The 22,796-nt window shown below is 30.0% G+C and overlaps 2 protein-coding genes across 2 annotated transcripts in view; one reads left to right on the forward strand and one right to left on the reverse strand.

Moving 5' to 3' along the window:
* The window catches only part of LOC126735636 (uncharacterized), a 36,515-nt gene extending 35,588 nt beyond the window's left edge, over window positions 1-927 (forward strand). The window contains exons 6-7 of the mRNA XM_050439700.1: window positions 513-650; window positions 705-927. Coding sequence (XP_050295657.1) covers window positions 513-650; window positions 705-815 — 249 coding nt within the window. The 3' untranslated portion in view covers window positions 816-927. The remainder of the gene's footprint in view (window positions 1-512; window positions 651-704) is intronic.
* Window positions 911-22,796, reverse strand: part of LOC126735620 (uncharacterized) — a 113,745-nt gene continuing 91,859 nt past the window's right edge. Inside the window, exons 7-16 of the mRNA XM_050439677.1 lie at window positions 10,554-19,955; window positions 8,372-10,240; window positions 7,949-8,095; window positions 7,049-7,519; window positions 6,687-6,806; window positions 2,847-3,160; window positions 2,633-2,792; window positions 2,415-2,564; window positions 2,181-2,326; window positions 911-1,272 (exon numbers count right to left, since the gene is read on the reverse strand). Coding sequence (XP_050295634.1) covers window positions 1,018-1,272; window positions 2,181-2,326; window positions 2,415-2,564; window positions 2,633-2,792; window positions 2,847-3,160; window positions 6,687-6,806; window positions 7,049-7,519; window positions 7,949-8,095; window positions 8,372-10,240; window positions 10,554-19,955 — 13,034 coding nt within the window. The 3' untranslated portion in view covers window positions 911-1,017. The remainder of the gene's footprint in view (window positions 1,273-2,180; window positions 2,327-2,414; window positions 2,565-2,632; window positions 2,793-2,846; window positions 3,161-6,686; window positions 6,807-7,048; window positions 7,520-7,948; window positions 8,096-8,371; window positions 10,241-10,553; window positions 19,956-22,796) is intronic.

Genomic DNA, 22,796 nt, shown 5'->3' on the forward strand with positions numbered 1-22,796 from the left:
AGAGATTTATTAATATAAATTTGTTTTAATAGTTCTTTCAGTAATTTTCTCTTTAAGTTACACGCGTGCCTAAAAATTTTAAGATAATTTTGCATTCAAATATTCTTTGAAAAACAACACTCGGTCATTTTCATATTTTGTAAAATAGCTGTCCTCCTTCGCAGTCGGGTCAAAATATGAAATATTTCGCCAAATATGAAAGTATACTCATGTTGTTTTTAGAAAAATACGTTTTCATGTAAAATTATCGAAAATTTTTCACATCGAAAAGCACTTGTGTAATTACCTCCAAAAATGTTGGCATTTAAATTTTTATAATAGATTTTTGATAAAAAACCATATGTGCCTAGATTGTGGTACCTAATTACGCATTATTGCGGATACTAGATATGTTTACGTATATTCAGTTTTTTGTCCATTTTTTATCTGGCTTATAAGTCCGCTAAAAACAGATAGAAAACAAACTGTTGCCTCTATAGTAAAAAAAAAATAAATAACGCTTAATCTTTTAGGGATATTTTGACAATTTAATGAATAATGATCCTGATCTTTGTCCACTCATTAATGATACATTTAACGATATTATGCGAGAAACGCTTACGATAATTTTTAAAGAATACGTTGCCGAAGCAGAGGAGTTCATTCAAAAGGTAAAATTTAGAATTTACTTGTAATATATATTAATATGTATAATTTTATTATAGCTTATAGATTTTATCATGGGACTAGGTTCTTTAGGAACACAGCAATCGTCACTTTCTGGTTACATCCTTTCTATAGCCACAGACTTTTTAAATCCAAATACATCACCATAGGATTTATGATTTATGCTAAATAAGTTATTAAGAAATGAGGTTTATGTTTTAATAATTATATTTAAGAGTTTATAGAAATAATAGAGCCGAATATATAAACTTAACCAATTTATATATATTTGTATTAATATCCACCTAAAAAAATAAATAAGAAAACTTCTAAAGTTATATTAGTAATAAATATTAGTTCTTATCCTGGCTTTTAAAAATCAACTGGTGGCGGTTCGGGGGGAATAGGCTTACGTGGTTCTTTTGTGATTTCATCTTTTAATCCTTTTTCTACATCATACGAATGTCTTGCCACTATTGCTCTATGCCTAAGTGAACCTTCGAATGGCTTGTGGTTTTTATCCTCGTCTCTTGGTTCATTGGTCCAGATTATTATTACTATTATAAGCAATATAATAAGACCGAATGCCATTCCTACGTATATCTTAAATATGTTAGTGTCCGTATACTAAAAAAAAATATTTTTTTTATTATATAGGCTCTAATTTATATTAAAAGCATTATACAATAATAGGTTATCATATTTATGTAAACAGTTCAGTTAATAACCAAACGGAACAGATAGTAACCGAAAAAAAACACAGGTCTGAAAGGTTGAAGGAAATCACGAAAGAAGAAAGTTGGGTCCCTGTAAAACAGTGTTAAATGCACCACATCAGAAATATTATATAGTATATAACAGGGATATAATATAACTTATAATAAGCTATATAGGATTTTATTTCAATTAAATATTCTCTTTATTGAGCTTAATAATTAGCAAATGTTCAAAATAACAGACGGCAAAAGTGGGCTGCATATGCATTTCACTAGCTATTTTACCAAACGAATGGTGGGGAAAATATATAGTTTTAAACTAAACTTCATTAACTTTTTTTAGTTTTCCTCTCGTTGATTTTCAAAAAAAGCAAATTTGTTTTTAAAAATATAAAATATATTGGAGAATAAGTTTCCAATTTGAAAGGTATCTAATATCCAAATACTTTTAAGGTTTTAAATAAAAACAATTTAGTGGTGAGACAGATTTATAAATACTTTAGTAGAAAAATATGACATCAGAGTTTAGTCTGACCTCAGGGACTACAAAAATCGGAAAATTGAATTGATGCAACTTGGTGTCCGGAACTTTTAAACGTTCATGTACGCTTAAATAAATTATCTAGATCAAATCAAAACCTCACTACTATAAACACGTTTCATTTAATCTTTTAAATTATAAATATATTTAATATTTTTAATAAACAGAATGAACGTGTCGTGAAAAAGGAAGCATTTTCAAATGGTGACTAAAGTACTTATCTTTAGCAAATTGCATAAACTAATTTTTAAGTATTAAGAAAGAACTCAAAAACTTACAAGCATCCTTAAACACATCTTGTCATCAACTGGAGAGTTACACTGTATGCAAGCCTGGCTACCAGCTTCTGGTTGGTATTGTCCACTGAGACACCTTTTGCAAAAAACCTCATTTTCAGCACTATATGTTTCTGGAGGACATAGCACTATAATTTATATTAATACATTTTCAGAAGAGGGTGTAGAATATCTTAATATATAGATAACGTACATTATTTTAATTTATTTACTTACCACAGATTCGTTGCATTTTACTTTCAATTCCAAAGCCTGCGGGACAAGACACTACAATTCTTGGTGGTTTAATGTGAACAGGACTGGTTTGCTTTCCAGTAATGTGAGGAATAAATGCTATATTTGGTAATTCTGCTAATTCGGAAAATACTAAAACAATATTTACAAGAATTAATAAACTAACTTTAAAATTAAGTTTTTTGTTAACTAGTAGTTACCTGATACAAACTCCATTATTTCAGAGTTTTTGTAAACCATATTTACAACATTTTCATATAAATTCCTTTTACAGTTAATGTCACATTCAGTTTGCTGTTGAAGTACAAACTCTGCCGATAATTTGGTTTTTACAGTAACATTAATGTAATTGTCATCTTCCTGTAAAAAAAGAATAAGTTTATAAAAGGAAATACAAAACTGTAATCTAATTACTCTCGTCAAGCAATTTGGTTCATCCATAGTAACAGTACACAGCAAGTTCTCAGAGGCACATAATACAGAACTCATTAATTTTGGCAAATAGGTATATAAAGCATTGTTGGTTTGCAAATCGCAAGAGTCGTTTATTTTATAAAATATGTTAGAAATAATACCATATTCTGGAAAGGAAATTAGTTCAAGTTCATGCCAATGTTCTTTATCTGGAGAGTCCTTATCAAACTCGGGAGAACAAGTGTAGTTTCCAGCAGATTTTACTGACGCCCCATGAACTATTATTTCCGAAGATTTATCGCTTAACGGTTTACCTACAAATTATACGTATATAATTAATTAGCTTTCTAGTATATGTATTTTATCATTTATTTTTATAAAAAGCAATACATTTGTTGACGCCAGTGATGTGAGCATACATTAAAAGACGAATATGCCCAGCCAATGAAAATCGAAGGCGGGACCGAAAACCGATTGATCCCTTCGTTTACGTCCGTGAAATTTCGCGCGCGAATGGTATAATACTTTTATTTTGTTTTCCCTAACCTACTACTAGATTGCAGATTTTATTTTTCTTTGCTTCCTGAATGATTTAATTTAAAATCATGAATAATTATTATTTGTATCGATTTTGCGACTATTTGAGTGCTCACAACAATCATAGTGTTTAGTGCTGACTCCGTTGTCTGTAATATTCGGTTCTACGCTAATTATGAGTTCAAAAACAAACATTTTAGTGTTTGACTTTCAATTTCTAGTAAATTTTCCAGTGATTTTTTTACTGTATAATTTATTTTTTAGCTGCTGCAGTATCTGTTTACGATATTTATGGCAACACTAAGGTAAGATATAATTTATTTAGTTCTAATCTGAATTGTTATGTGTTTTCTGGTCAACAAACTTTGCAGATTGCACTGCAAAGTCTGTGAGAAGGAATTTTTAAGCACATCAATGAGAAACAGACCTCTTAAGTTTCACCCAGAATTTGTTAGCCAGGAATACAAGAAACACATTACATGTCCAATGTGTACCAACATTACCCAGGCATTTTCTTATTTTAATAGTTAAAACAAACATTTGCTTGATATTCATAATAGAACGATTAAACAATCATTTTTAAATTTTAGGAATAATATACCTCTTGGAGGACGCAAAGTAATAGAGAGAGCGATTACGATTGTCAGACCCGAAATAAATTTAACAATGGAGAAGAGCATATATTATACAATTGTAATAGGAGTAACATCAAATATCGTATAAACTCTTAGTCATCAGACATAATTGTATATTTTGTTTACTTTTAGGATTCAATAGCTCATGTAAAAAGTGTTAAGTCTGGGGGAAACATATGCATTTAAGTAATATGCCCCTCAAGCATTTTAGTTAAGCTTTTAAAGGATGGTAATAATATTGCATTAATGTTTATATTCCTAGACTAATTCATAATTTTAACCCTTTGGAGGATCAGTTGATGAACAAATTAGAGTGTTTTGGGTGTTTTAATAATGATGTAAATAATAAGTGCTCATGTATATGGGGGGTGATCCATCAATGAAATACATCTGATTTTCTGACCAATTTCATAAATTTATTTAAGTTTTTCAGAATTGGAAAATTACTACATAAAGTAGTACCACTAACTCACTACTACGGTTGTTTTTTTAAAAATTCCATTTACAAATTGATGTGACAATTTTTGAAGTGGTTTTTGTTGCAATAAATATAGCAACTAGTCAAACAAATCAGCTTGTACCAACTTTGATTGAACTTTTTCATTAAGCTTTAGGTTGTAGAGGATTCTTATCCGGGACTGAATGAAAACGATTTTGCCGTTTTTGACTACATGAATGGAATTATGGAGAAGAAATTAAAAGGATTTAAAAGGATTATTTGTATAGATGGAACAGATATGAATTGTTGTTATAGGTATATTTTATCTTTGTAGGTATATATGTAACTAAAATATGATGGTGTATTATTCAGTATTTTGTGTTCTATTTAAATATAGTCTTTAACGGTTTTGGTGCAGGGTCCGTAGATATCATTTTTTAAACAATATTGTAAATATCAATTTTAAGAGGTTTAAGATTAGGTAGTTAGATTGGTTTCTACGTATAAAGGTGTACGTATCTTCTATCTTAAGACTATTTTAGCTTATTGGTATTTTACTTATTTTCTATTTTAATTTTCAAATGTACCAAATATGTTTCAAAAATATATTTGCTAAAATTTAAAACATTTCAGTAAGCTAGTCGGCATTAAGATATTTGATAAATATGATGGGAAATTTCTAGTTTCAAATTAATATCACTGTCATCACAATGATTTAAATAATTTTCAAATTGTCTTTGAAAACTACTCAGCAAGTAAGCTGCCTTTTAAATATTTATGGAACATTTACTTCTTATGGCGACTATGATGATGCATCATATGGGATTTTATGATGCATCATCATAGTCGCTACCATGGGATGCACCCATGGGATTTTATCAAAACAATGCCTAAACAGTTATTCAAAAATTAAAATAAACACACATATTTTTAGGATTATTTGTAATATTTATTTTGATTTTAATTGTGGTTGAATAAAAGTTTATATGTTATTTATATGGTTTATTTGGCAATTCATATACTTTTAGTTATTTATCGCCTAGCAATATTTATCACCTACCCACTTGATATTCTCTGATCCACATATTTTAATTTCCTAAGTAATGTATAATTGGCTATTTAAATAAACTTCAAACGTTCATTGTCAATTATTATATTATGAAAATTATAAATTATAGGTATTTATCATAGAAATATGACATGTAAGAGGTTTTTTCATACTAAATTTTAATATCATACTATAAAAAAAATCTATAAAACAAGCTAAAATACCAAACAAAAAATACAAACTTTGAAGTACTCAATTCCCTATTCCCAAGTTTAAACTTCAACTAAAGAACCCTAGAAATACTTAGTGACCTGATGATGACTGGTTTCTGCTTTTTTTTAATTTCTGACCCTATCTATCAACTATTGCCAGTAATAATGGATATGGCTTTCATACCTCTATCGCTATCATAATAAAATGATTTCAATAAGGTACTACATAGATATCTATAAAAATCAAATTTGGCAACTATTAATAAATTACCTATTTTCATATTCTTAAAAATCTTGATCTATATTATCTCTACTATATGATCACGCTGTAAATATATATAAAAAAATCATTAATTTACTAATCTATAACAGCTACAAATATTTCTTTATTGGGCGTCTTTTATATGCATATCGTATTTCTTTTTCCATCTAAAATATAAATGCCTCCTAAAACAAAGTCCTATATTAGCAAATATATAGGTTAGAAATGCCAAATCTTGCTGGTCAACTACATGCATTGAAAAATTCGTATTTTGAATTTTGGCGGTATGCCAGCCACGCCTCTGTGGTGCCGGAATGTTCTCATTGGCTGGGCATATTCGTTTTTAACGTATGCTAGTGATGTGTCTGCGGTTTATTTTATATTGCAAACTGAACTTAAAGGGACTAAAGTAAAGCAATTGATACGTATTTTTTGGATAATAAGTTTCATACTTTAAGTATCAAGATAAGGTCAAATTAAATAGCGGATCTGTAGACTACATAGAATGCTCTTTAGGGATATCTGAAAAAGACTAAATTAATAATTTAGTTTTCACAGATAGTTATATCATATAATAGTCACAAAAAATTCTTTATGACTATTATGCATCTCAAAAGTCTTAAAACGTCGGGTTAAATGAACTAATACCAGACTCCTAAACCTTGTACTAATTTAATTATTATATAATAATAGTATATTTATTTTACCTTCTGTCGAAAATAACGGATAAAACTTCCAAAAAAAATCTTTTATCGTTGAATTACTGTTCTTCTTTCCCAAACAACTAATTCTTACATTTTCAGTTGGCAAACAGTATATATTGAATTCTAAAATTGAACATAATTAAAAAGTGTGAATAAATATAATTCTTTTTATTAATTACTTAACAAAGTAAGTGCATATGCGCGAAAATAGTGCATATTTTAGGAGGGTCTTAGATGGCCTTAAGTGGCTTTGATATATAAGGCAGGTATTAAGCAAATTAAACATATTATGTTTTAATTATAGCCACCTAAAATCCTCCGTAAATATCCAATAACATCAAAAAATTAATAAAAACAAAATTTACCCGTTAATTTTAATGCGTATTTTCTTTCAAACAAATCTTCAATGCCATCATGTTCAATTGTATCCAATTTTTTCCTTATGTCATCCATATGGATTAAGCCTCTCCTCCTTCTCACCTTTTTTGAATGTTTAATAACTATTCCGGATTTAAACTTGACAAATGCATTGCAGTAGCTTTTTTGCGGATCTATTACTTCATTATGATTAATTTTTTCCGTTAAATGGTTAACGTAAGCCTGCATATTACAAAAACACTTTTTACCATTTTCAAAGTCGATTTCTTTACACTGTTCAAAAAGATTTTCATCTATGGTTATATTTTTGGAAGGCTTATTCAGTTCAATATATCTTAACTCAATCTCGTCAACCGGGTGACCAATAATATTTTCTATAGCTATATCGTTTAATTTTTTATCTAAGTTTGAATCATTTATTACATAAACAATGGGCTTATGTTCTTCTGTTTGTTCTCCTAAAAAAAAATATATATATTGTAATGTTAGAAATGTATTTAAATAAGAAAAAGTAATATATTTAATAGTAAAAAACATGCAATTTTATCTTAGGTGCTCTATCAGAATGATTTCTAAATAATTGATAAATATGAAAGACCACTTCTTTCCTCTATTTCAAAACATAATATATTTTATTTATTTACAATAAAATATACTTTTAAATGTTTGCCGTATTCAATGAGTCTCAAGTTTGAAAAGTCATAATATGTTTTTGAAGCCTTATTGGTAGGTTTTTTAGGTATTTACAGGTAAATCATACATGAAAAAATATTGCTGCAAAACTTTAAACTGTGTCGCTGAAAAAGACTAAACATCTCTGTTCCAAAAATGTTATTCTTAAGACCTTGGATGTTAAGATGCAATTGCTTATTAAATAAAAAAATTACCTTTCATTGCTATAACTTCTGTAGACTTTATTTCTTCCTTTGTTTCATTTGTTTGTTCAGGCGTTTCTCGGTCTTTCTCTTTTTCTTCCGATGTATCTTCTTCTGCAATTTCTTCTGATGTTTTTTTCTCTACTTGTTCCGTTTCCTCTATTTCAAACATAATATATTTTATTTATTTACAATAAAATATACTTTTAAATGTTTGCCGTATTTAATGAGTCTCAAGTTTGAAAAGTCATAATATTTTTTAGAAGCCTTATTGGTAGGTATTTTAGGTATTTACAGGTAAATCATACATGAAAAAATTTTGCTGCAAAACTTTAAACTATGTCGCTGAAAAAGACTAAATATATCTGTTCCAAAAATGTTATTCTTAAGACCTTGAATGTTAAGATGCAATTGCTTATTAAATAAAAAAATTACCTTTCGTTGCTATAACTTCTGTAGACTTTATTTCTTCCTTTGTTTCATTTGTTTGTTCTGGCGTTTCTCGGTCTTTCTCTTTTTCTTCCGATGTATCTTCTTCTGCAATTTCTTCTGACGTTTTTTTCTCTACTTGTTCCGTTTCATTTGTTTTTTGTTCCTCTATTTCTTTGTTTTCTTTTAATATCGTTTGCTCTGCTTCTTGAGTTTTTTCTGATGTCTCTTGTTCTGTTTGGTTAGTTTCTTTTGATACTTCTACTTCTATTTTTTGAGATTCTTCTGATGTCTCTTCTTCTGTTTCTTGGGTTTGCTTAGTCGCTTCTAATTCTAAGTCGCTTTTTTTTGTTGCCTCAGGTCCGATTGTTTCGGAGGAAAAACAAAACTCGCAAGGAGTTGTCTTAAATCCAATAGCGTTTTTTTCAATTTCTGTAGTTGTGTGAATATTAGAGTTAGCCTTTGATTTTGCTGAAGCAGCATTATCCAAGCTTGTAATAGTGGTTAAAGTAGTGTCGCAAAACTCACAATGTGTTCCAGTATGACCAAGCGGATCTTTTTCTATTTCAATAGTTGTAGCCACGAAATTAGCGTGTAAAGTTTTAGGTATAGATTCATTTTGAAATTTCTCTGTCTCTGAACTTTCGTCATCATTTTTATCTACTTTTCCACTTTCTTCTTCTGTATTATTGGATTCCACAGTTTCTTTAACCCCCAGTGTATTCTCTACTTCAGCAGTTATTTCTTGTAGAGTCTCATTGTCTTTAGAGATCTGCTCGGAATTGTCTGTGCTCTCATTTATTTCCTTATCAGCGTTATTATTCACATTTCCTTCTTCAATTTGCTCTTCGGTTTTCAATTGAAAAGTCTCTTTAAAATCTTCTTCAATTGAAGTTTTCTCTTTGAATTCTACTTGATCGGTACTCTCTTCTTTGCCCTCTATCGTGGTCAGTATAATGTCTTCACTCTCTTGCTGTGCTATTTCAGAGCTTTCTTCAATTTCATTTTGACTTACTATGGCTGACTTTGTGTCTATTTCAATTTTTTCCTCTTCTCCTGCTACTGTTTCTCCCTCTTCGGCATTAGTTTCTTGTAATTTAGAAGACTCTATAGACTCGAATACTTCTTCCGGAGACGTTACTTCTATTCTCATTTTCGTTATTTCTTCTTCACCATTTTTCTCAACATCTATCGCTTCAGAACTTTTTTCTAATGATTCGTCTCCTTTTATTGTGTTCTCTTCTGCTTCTTCTTTTTCTTTCGATTCGGTTGTCTCTACACCTTCCACCTGACTTTTTTCAATAGAAAGTCCTTCCTCTTCATTTGCCATTGCTTTCGTATTTTCATTAATATCTTCTTCGTGCTCAATTGTTTTAAGACTCTCTTCCGGCCCTTCAGCAGTTGATGGGTTTTCTTCAAGTGCATTATTCTTTTCGAACTTCTCCATTATATCTTCCTCACCATTTTGAACTGCTGTGTCTTGTTCCCTTACAGTTGATAAATCATTTTCATCACGACTCTCTGCCAACTCTTCAGTATTTAAGTCTTTGTTTTCTTCTGTAGGTTCTACTGAATTGATACTCTCCGTCTGGTCTTCTAGAGTTGACTGTTCGTTTTCGACTAAGGTTTCGTCCACTTCTTTTTCTCTAATTACTTCACTACTTTTATTGGAATCCGTCGACTGAGATTCCTCATCCTTATATTCTGCAACTGAAGGTTCTTTTTCCTCGAGACTCGTTTCTTCTTCATTGTTTGCAGAACTTGAATTTTCAGGAGTCGAATTCAAATCCTGTTCTGTTGCTGCTGAACTTTCTTCATTATTTTCTTCTTCAGACATTTGGATAAATTTTGATATATATATGTCCTTTTCTAATCCTAAAATATTGTTTGTGATTAAATGGCTTTTTACAGAAGACTATGTTGAAATGATAGTTTGGTTACAATATACGAAAATTTCTCATAGATAAACAAAATATAGAAATAGCTTACCTATCTCAAATTAGTTTTTTTTAAGGATAAACATATTTAAAAAAAAATAACAAAAAATATGCATTTAAGGATATTTCAGGAAATATTTGTTGAAAATTATGTCATATTGATTTTGTCAATTTTCTTGACAAGTACAGTATGTCATATCCGCACATCGATTGCATATGATCTGAATTTAAGTAAATTAAAAATGACTTACCTGTCGAATACTTAATTTCCTCTTGGCTTGTTTTTGCCTGTCTATGTTCAACTTTTTCCAAAGAAGACGACGCTTTACCAAAAGTTTCCGTTTTGATTTCCAACTTTTTCTTATCCATTAACGTTTCCTCTATTATAGTTTCCTTTTCTTTTTGCCCTTCTTCTGACAATTCAGAATCACTTTCAGTTTTATTAGGAGAAGCTTCTTTCACTAATGCAGTTATCTCAAAAGTACTCATTTCCCAAGATTTCATAGTTTCCGTTTCTTTTCCCCTTTCCTTTTGCTTCTCCTCATATTCATCCTCATCTTCAAGAGTTTCTGCCATAGTTTTTTCTTTTTTATTTTTTCCAAATGGCTCTTTTGTTTTGTTGGAAAAGGTTATCTGAGATACAAAAAGTTTTTCTGTAGCTCTTGTCTTCATTTCTTTATTTGATTTAGTAGGCTTTTCCAGATTTTTAAAACTTAATTGTTGTTTGATATTGTCAGCTATAGTTTTTTCAGCTGGCGTGGGTTCCTGCATAGTTTCAAAAGATGTTCCTTTTTTAAAAATTTTGGTTAATTTTTTATATTTTTCTTCTTTTTCTTTTAAATTCATATTTTCTTCTTCTTCTCCTTCCTTTTCTTCTTCTTCTTCTTCTTTTTCTTCTTCTCCTTCTTTTTCTTCTTTTTCTTCTTCATTTTCTATCTTTTTTAAAAGGTCGGTTGTGTTGTCCATTCCTTCAGAGAAAGGCGTTGGCTCTTTCGTAGAAATTTCTACTATTTCTACTTCTTTTTCTAAGATCTTATCATTATCACTACTTAAAGAAAATTGTTCTAAAATTATATATGGTTTGGTTTCTTTAGTTATATTTATTATAACTCCTTCATTGAGCTCAAACAGTTCTTTAAATTCCTTATTTAAAAAGTGAAGTGTTTTTTCTGTAGTATACGATATATCCTTATTCTTGATAAAAATTTGCTCCGTTAAAGTATTAATTTCCTTATTAAATAGGATAGAAATAGTTAAGATTGGACTAGTGCCAATATGGGTGTAATGTCCTGCTTCAGTAACATCAGAAAAATAATTTAATCCATTTATTTCGGAGGGTAAATTTTTTTGTACTTTTTGGGAGGATTGTATTTTTTTTCCCTGAGATTGCACTATTTCTTCACTTTTCTTTCCCTGAGTCTGTTCAAAGCTTCTACCAATTTGGTTTAAGTTATATGTTTCTAATTCATTTTCTTCCTGTTCATGCTTTCGTTCTTCATTTTCCCATCCTAAAGCATAAGCAGTACTACTTAGAAAAAATTGTTTTTCACGTCCCTCTTGTTGTTTCTCCTCATGACTATCTTTTTGTTCCAAAGAAAAAAAACTCCATCTAGGTTGTTGCCAATTTGTGTGAAATTTAGTGCTTTTGACTTTTAATTTATTTGCCTCATTTAGAAAGTTTGTATTTTTAATTGACGACTTTTTGTCTTCATTTTGTTCTTCCTCTTCAATATCTTGTTTCACCATTGGTACCTCAAGTGGGCTTAAAGAATAAAAAGTCCACTCAGGTTCTCGGCCATGTTCTTGGGTGGTTTTCACGTAATTAATTTCTTCTATTATTTCTTTATTTTTTGAGGTCTTCTTATTTTTCTCATCATCTTTTTTCTTTAACTGTTCGGCATATTCTTTTAATTCCTGAGTAATGTTTATTAAGCTTTTATTATTTTCTATCGCAGTTTCTATTTCCCCTTCTTCTAAAAGCGCCTTCGTAGGCATTCCTTCAGTTTCTAATTCATTTTCTTCCTGCTCATGCTTTCGTTCTTTATCTTCCCAACCTAAATCATAAACAGTGCTACTTAGAAAAATATTTTTTTCACTTCCCTCTTGTTGTTTCTTCCCATGAGCATCTTTTTGTTCCAAAGAAAAAAAACTCCATTTAGGTTTTTGCCCATTTATAAGGAATTTAGTGCTTTTGAGATTAAATTTATTTTCCTTATTCAAAAAGTTTGTTTTTTTACTTGACGACTTTCTCTCTTCATTTTGTTCTTTTTTTTCAATATCTTGTTTTTCCGCTGATACTTCCAGTGGGTTTGAAGAATAAAAAGTCAAGCCAGGTTTCCGGCCATATTCTTGCATGGTTTTCACGTAATTAAGATCTTCTACTATTTCTTTATTTTTTGAGCTCTTCCTACCTGTGTCATCATTATTTTTTTCTATCTGTCTGACATTTGTACTCCGATATCGTTCATCATGTTGTTTTTCTTTAATTAATATCGTGTCCATAGTATACCTTTCTTTTTCCCCCTCTAATTCTTTAGAAAATTTCTTTGCGTTCGGATATTCGACTTTATTGTGTACCTGTACTTTATTTATTTGTTCTGGTTTAGCTTTTTCTGTTTCATTTACATTCATCAGTTTGGTATTTTCCGTTCTTTCTTTATGTAAAGTAATTTTTTTAAACGATTTTGTTAAATTTTTTTCTTGCTCTTTATTTAACAGCTCTGTAGTCAGATTTTCATTAAGAAATGTAGTATCTTCTTTAAGATATTCAAATTCTTTTTCCTCGACGTTTGTATTCCCTTTTTCTTTTTTTTTCTTCTGTGAATCTTCAAACTGTTTTTCTGTTATTAATATTGTATTTACAGTATATCTTTCTGTGTCCTCCTCTAATTCATTAACGTATTTTTTATTGGACATTACTTCGTCTGTGGGATATTCTACTATATTCACGGAATTATTTTCTTCTACTTTTTCTTTGTTTTTTGAGGTCTTCTTAATTTTCTCATCATCTTTTTTCTCTATCTGTTCGACATATTCTTTTATTTCCTGTGTAATGTTTATTATGCTTTTATTATTTTCTATCGCAGTTTCTAGTTCTTCTTCTTCTAAAAGCGCGTTCGTAGGTACTCCTTCAATTTCATATAAAGTTTCTGGTGCAGTCTGTGTCTTTTGTCTGTGACTTTTCTCTTTACTTTCATCTTTTTCTACTTGTTCTTCTTCTCTGAACTCTGTAGCTTTTTTTATTTGCCCAAAAGATACTGTATTAACTTTAAGTTGCCCTGTTGCAATATTGACCTTTATTTTAATTTTTGATTTAGTGAATTTTTTTTCTTCTTTAAAAATTTTATCTTTTTTGGGATTTTCTATTATTTTCCCTTTTTCTTTTAATTTTGTATAATCTTTTTTTAACGTAGCTTTTTCTTTAGGATATTCCTGTCCTTGTTTGTCTTTAACAGGTTTTGTGAGGGCATTATGATACGATATATCTTTTTCAAAATATTCTTCTTCATTTTGTTCTTGTTCTCTTTTTGTTTGCTGCTGTTGTTCTTTCTTTCTTTCTTGTACTATATTTGATGATGTTGTTGAAGTTTTCGTTTGTTTTTCCTCATTTAAAAGGTCTGTAATGGGTTCTGTTTTATTAAAAGATGATATTTTTAGATTGAAATGTTCTGGCTTAGTTCCTGTATTAGCTACTTTTCCTATTTTACTGTGCTCTTCTATTTCTTCAACATATATTTCCTCTTCTGGATTTGTTTTTGCAATTTTTGTATTTTTGTTTTTTTTTGTATATTGCTCTTTTTCTTTCAAATATGTTCTATACTCTAAATCTCTTTCTTCTTTTTCGACATTTGTACTCTGATATCCTTCATCATATTGTTTTTCTTTTATTAATATCGTGTCCCTAGTATATCTTTCTTTGTCTTCCTCTAGTTCTTTAGAAAAGTTCTTTGCGTTCGGATATTCGACTTCATTTTGTACCTGATCTTTATTTATTTGTTCCTGTTGTTCATCATTTTCCTTTTCTTTATCATTTACATTCATCAGTTTTGTATTTTCCGTTCTTTCTTTATATAAAGTAAGTTTTTCAAACAATTTTGTTAAATTTTCCTCTTGATCTTTATTTAACACCACTGTGGTCAGATTTTCATTAAAAAGTGTAATATTTTCATTAAGATATTCAAATTCTGTGTCCTCGACGTTTGTGTTTTCTTTTTCTTTTCCTTTCTCCTGTAAGTCTTCAGACTGTTTTTCTGTTACTAATATTGTTTTTATAGTATATTTCTCTGTTTCCTCCAATTCATTACCATAGTTTATTTTGTCATTGGACATTGCTTCATCTGTGGAATATTCTACTATATTTGGCATCTTTTCTCCTTCATTTTTTTCCTCTTCGCCTTTGTCTTTTGCTTCTTTTTCGTCCATTATTTTTGTACTTCCTTTTTCATCTCTATTTAAAGTTATTCTCTTACGGATTTCTGTTAAAGATAGCATTTTTTCTTTTTGTTTTAAAAATGTTGTTTTTTCTTTAGGATTTTCTACTGTTTTTTCTTCGACATATTTGTTTTGTTCTTTCTTATTTAGCTCTTCGTGTTTTTTTTCCACTTCTTTCTCGACGTTCATCTCTTTTTTTTCCTCCAATACTTTCGTATTTTCTTTTTGTTTTTTGTACGAAGTTATTTTTTCAAGGGTTTGTGTTAAGGTTTCGGCTTGTAAGTCGTACGTCGCGATAGTTTTTGTTTTCTTTTTTTCTTCTAATTCAAACGGTTGTTCTTTTTTATTAAAGGATAATAATTTCTCTTTGGGATTTTCTGATGTACTTTTTTCTTCTATTTCTTCTTCCTCTTCACCTTCACCCTCAGTGCTTTTAAATGATATATTATTTTCGAATATTTTTGTAGGAACCGTTATTTGTTGTGCTTTATCTAGCAATGCTACAGTTTCGCTTGTATGTTCTACAGAAGTTATTTCTTTTGGTGGCGGTCCTCCTTCATTTTCTAACGCTTCATTATCGACATTAGAAGCGTGTATATAGCTCGAAAAATATTTCGGTAAAATTATGTAAGGTTGTGTTTTATGAATTATCTTTTTTGTCGTTTTAGCTTCATTTAATGAAAATAGTTTTTGAAACTCCTTATTTAATGGGTGAAGCGTTTTCTCAGTAGTAATTAAATAACCTTTATTTATATGTTCTTTCTTTCTGTCTTGTACTATATTTGATGATGTTGTTGAAGTTTTCGCTTGTTTTTCCTCATTTAAAAGGTCTGTAATGGGTTCTGTTTTATTAAAAGATGATATTTTTAGATTGAAATGTTCTGGCTTAGTTCCTGTATTAGCTACTTTTCCTATTTTACTGTGCTCTTCTATTTCTTCAACATATATTTCCTCTTCTGGATTTGTTTTTGCAATTTTTGTATTTTTGTTTTTTTTTGTATATTGCTCTTTTTCTTTCAAATATGTTCTATACTGTAAATCTCCTTCTTCTTTTTCGACATTTGTACTCTGATATCCTTCATCATATTGTTTTTCTTTTATTAATATCGTGTCCCTAGTATATCTTTCTTTGTCTTCCTCTAGTTCTTTAGAAAAGTTCTTTGCGTTCGGATATTCGACTTCATTTTGTACCTGATCTTTATTTATTTGTTCCTGTTGTTCATCATTTTCCTTTTCTTTATCATTTACATTCATCAGTTTTGTATTTTCCGTGCTTTCTTTATATAAAGTAAGTTTTTCAAACAATTTTGTTAAATTTTCCTCTTGATCTTTATTTAACACCACTGTGGTAGGATTTTCATTAAAAAGTGTAATATTTTCATTAAGATATTCAAATTCTGTTTCCTCGACGTTTGTGTTCTCTTTTTCTTTTCCTTTCTCCTGTAAGTCTTCAGACTGTTTTTCTGTTACTAATATTGTTTTTATAGTATATTTCTCTGTTTCCTCCAATTCATTACCATAGTTTATTTTGTCATTGGACATTGCTTCATCTGTGGAATATTCTACTATATTTGGCATCTTTTCTCCTTCATTTTTTTCCTCTTCGCCTTTGTCTTTTGCTTCTTTTTCGTCCATTATTTTTGTACTTCCTTTTTCATCTCTATTTAAAGTTATTCTCTTACGGATTTCTGTTAAAGATAGCATTTGTTCTTTTTGTTTTAAAAATGTTGTTTTTTCTTTAGGATTTTCTACTGTTTTTTCTTCGACATATTTGTTTTGTTCTTTCTTATTTAGCTCTTCGTGTTTTTTTTCCACTTCTTTCTCGACGTTCATCTCTTTTTTTTCCTCCAATACTTTCGTATTTTCTTTTTGTTTTTTGTACGAAGTTATTTTTTCAAGGGTTTGTGTTAAGATTTCGGCTTGTAAGTCGTACGTCGCGATAGTTTTTGTTTTCTTTTTTTCTTCTAATTCAAACGGTTGTTCTTTTTTATTAAAGGATAATAATTTCTCTTTGGGATTTTCTGATGTACTTTTTTCTTCTATTTCTTCTTCCTCTTCACCTTCACCCTCAGTGCTTTTAAATGATATATTATTTTCGAATATTTTTGTAGGAACTGTTATTTCTTGTGCTTTATCTAGCAATGCTACAGCTTCGCTTGTATGTTCTACAGAAGTTATTTCTTTTGGTGGCGGTCCTCCTTCATTTCCTAACGATTCATTATCGACATTAGAAGCGTGTATATAGCTCGAAAAATATTTCGGTAAAATTATGTAAGGTTGTGTTTTATGAATTATCTTTTTTGTCGTTTTAGCTTCATTTAATGAAAATAGTTTTTGAAACTCCTTATTTAATGGGTGAAGCGTTTTCTCAGTAGTAATTAAATAACCTTTATTCTCCATAGATATTTCTTCCAACAAAGTGTTAAGTTCTTCATTATAACCGATAGATGCGGTTAGTCCTGGACTACTAATGTTAGAATTGGAATAATACCACTTTTCAATAACATGCTGTGTTTTAGCATCTGGCTTCTCTACTAAACTTTTGATTTCTTCTTCTCGAGTATTTTGAGAAATCCTATTAATTTGAGTTTGCAATCCAAAGACAAATTCGTCTTCATTTTGTTCATTCTGTCTTTCTTCCTCTTCCCAGCCTAAAGTGAAATCAATTGTAGTTACTGTATTATTTTTTCTAATTCTTTCTTTTTTTTTCTCCTCAAAGACTTTTTCATTAGATATCTGACCTGAACCTAAAGAAAAAAAAGTCCAATCGGGTTTTTGTTTTTGTCCATAGTATTGAGTAGTTATGGCTTTTAAACTTTTGGTCTTATTAATTGTCAAATGTGTATTTTTTATTTCTTTATTTTTTTTATTTGGTACTTCAACTGGCTTTACTTGACCACTTGATTTTGTAATTTTTTCATTAGTGTTCTTTATTCCATCTCCAATATCTTGTTCCTCATTTGATGTTTTGAAGGGTCCCAAAGAAAAATAAGTCCAAGCAGTTTCCCATTTATTTTCATTTTCTTTGACGTTTGGTTCTTGTATTCTTTCAAAACTTTCCCCTTTAAAACTTGAAATTTCTAATTCTTCAGTTAAAGACTTAGGTTGGGAATCTTCGTATTGATCTTTTTCAATACTTTGATCTTTTTCACTTGGTTCCAGTGAGGATATACCCCAGTCAGGTTCATGTATATTTTCTTTATATTTTGTTATTGTTTCAGTAGAAAATATTTTTTCTGTTTCGGAAACTAAATCTGAAGGTTGTCCACTTTCACTAAAAGATATTTTTTCTTCGAAATATTTTAATTCACTTTTTTCGTCTCCCAATTTTGTAGGTAGTCCGTTTTCTCTTAACAATGTAATTTTTATATTTTCTTTTTGTTTTTTCTCTTGTTGCAGTAGTTCTGTATATTCTTGCCCTTTTACATAGAAATGTTTTTCTTCTGCGTAGTCTGTTAGTGCTTCCGTTTTTTCTTCATGATATATTTCTTCAGATTTTAAGGACTCTCTACGAGTCTCTGCCTCTGTATCTATCTTAAAATTCGAAACGTGCTTAAATTCTTCAGAAATTTTGGCTACAATTTTTATTTTTCGTGGATGTTCCGATTCTGGAAGTTGTTCTTTTTTTTCTTGTTGAAAGTCTGTAGAGTGCTTTTTTTGTTTATACGAAGTTATTTTTTCAAAACCTTCTGTTGTAATTTCTGTTTCGTTTTTTTTAGTAAATAACTCTGTTAATAGAGTCTTAATTTTTTTTTCGTGTAATCCTATAGATGGTTCTTTTAAAGATGTTATTTCTTGTTCTTCCACATACTTTCTCGTCAGCTTTTTTGTATGTTTTTTATTTTTTTGTTTTTCTTTTTTTGTCTCCAACACCGATAGATTTTCATTTTCTTTTTTATTTAATGTGAAATTTTGAATTTCTGTTTCTTCATTTTCAATCAGATCTGTAACTAAGTTTATTTCCTTGGAATATGTTACTATAGAATCTAAATTTTCTATTGTATTTTCTACTTCTTCTTCTAAGTTTGATTCAGATAGCTGTTGTTCTCTTTCTTTAAAAGTGACTCCTCCATTCGGACTCTTGGATGCAGCAATCACTTTTCCTTCTTTTAATTTTGTGGCTTCATGAAATGGTTTCATTTTGTCTTTAGGATGCTCTGATGTACTATTTTCTTCGCTATTCGTTTCTGAGTTTTCTTCTTGTTCCTCTAAAGGTAATGTCATTTTCTTTTTTGGGGATAAAGAAAATATTTGCATATTTTTTGTCGAAAATCCATCTCCTTTAGCTCTTTCCGAAAATTCACCTTTTTCGCCAAAAGAGGTATTTTCTTTAAAAATTGTTACCGTTTCCTCTCCTTGTGTTTGCAATTGCTCTATAGATTCCTTTTTTCCATCTAAATATGTTATTGGTTGGTTACGAGATTTCATTGTAGATTCTATAGACATTTCACTTTCAAATAATTTAAAATTTTCAGTAGTTATTTTTTCTTCTATATTTGTTTGTCTCTGTTCTTTTTTTAAAGACGTAGGCAAGAAATTTTTTGTCGACTCAGTTTTATTTAGATTTAAATTATAGAGCTCTTTATTAAACTTATTGGGGATGGATCTTCTCGTTTCTTGAAAAGTCTCTTGTTCTTCTTCATCTATCTCTTCAGGAATCCTATAAGTTGTTTCATATGCCTCTTCTTCGACCGTTTGAACCTGGCTAGATAGTTCGGCAGATGTTTGTTTTTTCAGGTAATTAGTTTTTCCTTTTTTATTATATAAATCTTTATCAAGGTGTGAAATTTTTTTTTGCCTATTTTCTTCTATTTTTTGTTGCTTCTCCTTAATATCTATTTCTGCACTGGGTACCTCAATCGGTTTTAAAGATGAAAAAATCAAGTTTTTCTCTTCTTGCTCTTGATATTGGTAATATTTTTGTTGTTTATTTCTATCTTTTCCTTCTTCCTGATCTTTTTCTCCACCAGGCTCTTTTCCGTTTTTGTATGTTGGTTTTTTCTCTTTTTTCATATTCTCATAGTTGGTTTTCGCTTCCTCTTCTTGTTGTACGTATACTTCTTCACCATTTTTTTCCTTTTGACGTCCGTCTTTATTTGTTAGGATGTGGTCCCTTCTTATTTGTTTTTCCTTATCTAAATAGTCTAATTGTTTATTTTCTATTACTTCTACAGCAATGGATTTAAAAGGACTTCCGATTTCCAATATTTCAGGTTGAAGCACTAAGAAAATAAAAACATACAATATAAAATACTACATATAACCTTATTTAATCCATCAAATGGAAAACAAAAACAATAAATACCGAGTTTAATTATTAAACATTTATGTGTAAGTAGTCCATTCTTGAAATCGAGTGGCTATAATATAGCGGGTTAGAAAAGGCGGGAAGACTTTTCTCTTCAAATGAAGATTTTTTTATTTGTGGAGAAAAAACTTTTTCCGCCCTTTCTAACCCACTAATCAAAGGTAATGAAGACAAGGCATATTCTTTACAAATTCGAAAAATGAATAGTACAGTAATTTTTTCTTGTATATTCCAGTAATAGATGCGCTTAACTACACTTTATAAAATTAACAAAAATTTATGTTGATAAAAATTAAAATAAATTATAAAATTTATAATCAATATCTTCATAAAAATTATTAATGAAAACTTTAACTAAGCTTTTGTTAAAACCGGAGTAATGTTAGCAACGGAATACGAGCAACGGCGCGGCCCACGAGGCGCGCGCGAGTTAAAGGACAACAACCGGCATTTGCTTTTTTAAAAAACAAATTTATTGAGAACAGGGACTAACTTAACTTACAACTAACTTGATTGATAGATAATGACTACATCGATTACTATATTAATTGTTATTGCTCTTGTCTATTACATTATATTTATACGTTCTAAAAATGATGACAATACAAACTAAGCTATTTCTAAATAAAGTATGCAGGGTCGGCATAAGGTGGCGGGTTGGTACCCGTAACTCCTCCCTCCTAAGAAATGAGCCCAGGGGTGAATTATATGACAATATGGCTCGGATTCTGTAGGGTTTCTTCGTCGTCACTGGTCGTGGTGGTGGTTTGGTTGGGATGTTTTCTTTTGGTCTGGATTAATTTTCTTGTCTTTCTCAGCAACAGGAAGGCGGCTACAGTAGTCATCAGGATATACAAGATGATGGTCCATACGCTAACATTTGTTATATGGACAGGTCCTTGGCTGGTTTCTTCCATTTTCTTGGCTTGGATGTCCATCATGGTTTGAATGTTCTTAAGTTCATCGAAGTTTAAGCTATTGAGTTCAAAGGGCTGTAAATCAATAGCATTAGGGCGAACATTTAAGTCTAAGGTCAACTTGGGTAATTCAATGTTGTGAAAATGGGTGTTTGTATCGTGGAAACTTCTAATCTGGAAGTCCTGAATTTGTATGGTGCAGCTAGGGTTTAACTCAAGGACAAGGGTGCCTTGGATTGGAATATTTTCTTTATTATGGCCACATTGTTGGACAGCTACGGTTTTTTGGGGTGAAACAATTATCCATTTTTCTTGTTCCAGCTTCTGGATTTTCAAAGACTTGACCTCGGTTTGAATGGCTCGACAATTTGAGGGATGTTTTGAATACAACATCATTTGTACTTCACATGGCGGATCCTCGGATACGCTCAGAGGGCTGTTTTCTTTGCAGAGGTAGGTTTCTGTAGCTACCTCTTGACATTTGGTATTGAACAGTACATATGAGTGTTCATTTAGGATAAGGTATTGACTTTGAGGGATAATTATTTGGTAAATGGAATTTAAGGGTACGGGCAAAGGGTAGAGGTGATATAGTACATAATTTTCAAGTTCAACTATAGGTACCTCTATTATAAAGAATATTTTGTTTTCCTTTGTATAACCCTTAATTTCGACAATTTTTTCGAATAGTAAAATGTTCTCTAAAGTTGCTGCAAATGGTAACTTAGTTTTACTTAAGTTAGGGCCAATTAATTTTATTTCATTTAGAAGTTCTTTTGGGTCGATTATAGAGCTGTGAAATATATTTAATTTCGAGAATGTAATCGCTATTTCGATGTTATCCAAGATATCGTATATATTTTGATACGCATTTATCACTTGAGAGACAAGTATTTCACTTAAAAAGAAAGAGTATGTATTTGTATTATTCAAATTCATTTGTTTAACCACCAATTCTAGTTTTTTTATACGATTTTCTAAAATACGTTGATTATGTGACAAATTTTTGCTTATGCTTTCGAAATGTTCGACAGATTTTTTAGATATGGTTATTTGCTCTTTTATAAACGTTTTTTGAGAATTTTGGTTATTAGAGATTTCCAAAATAGCTTTGTCATATTTTTCAGCATCTTCTTGTGCGAGATTACCAGTTATGGTTTTTATAATGGAACCTAAACCGTTAATAAGTCCACGTTTGTTTCGGTTGTTAAATAAGGGATTTAGTTGTTCAATTTGTAAGTTTACTTTAGCACTTAACGAATTGACTAGATTATAGGAGTTTAAAAAGGAGTTATTGTCAAAGAATTTATGAATTGATTCTTTTAGTTTTATAAAAGTCTGTTCTAGGTATTTGGTTTCTTGGATTATGTCACTTACGTCAAAAATTTGTACAAAAGACCAATAGTCTGCTGTGTTTTGGGCATTGCCGAGTTTAAGTGGTAGTAGTCCAGGGTTCTGGTTGAGGTTATGGAATTGGGGAAGGGCTAGTTCTCTTCCAACGAAGGTGAGGATTCTGTAACAACAGGGGGTTTTCTTAATTCTTTAACGTGAATTGTTGTTACCTTTTTAGATTGTTTATTTTTTACTTTAACTTTATTATGCTGTAGTAGTTGTAGTATTTCGTAGGGGCCTTTAAACTTATTGTCTTTTTTGTTTCTAGTGTTGTTAACTATATAAACAGTTTGACCTATTTTAAATTGTGTTTGTTCTGGTCCGGCAGTGTTATGTTTTTCTACGATTTTTCTTTTTGTTTGATCGATGTTTTCTGTCACTTTTTGGTAAATGTGTTTGACTTTTTCCTTGTGATTGTTAACGTAATCATTATAAAATGTGGGTTC

Source organism: Anthonomus grandis, chromosome 4, assembly GCF_022605725.1.
Source record: "Anthonomus grandis grandis chromosome 4, icAntGran1.3, whole genome shotgun sequence".
NCBI classification, from domain to species: Eukaryota; Metazoa; Arthropoda; class Insecta; order Coleoptera; family Curculionidae; genus Anthonomus; species Anthonomus grandis.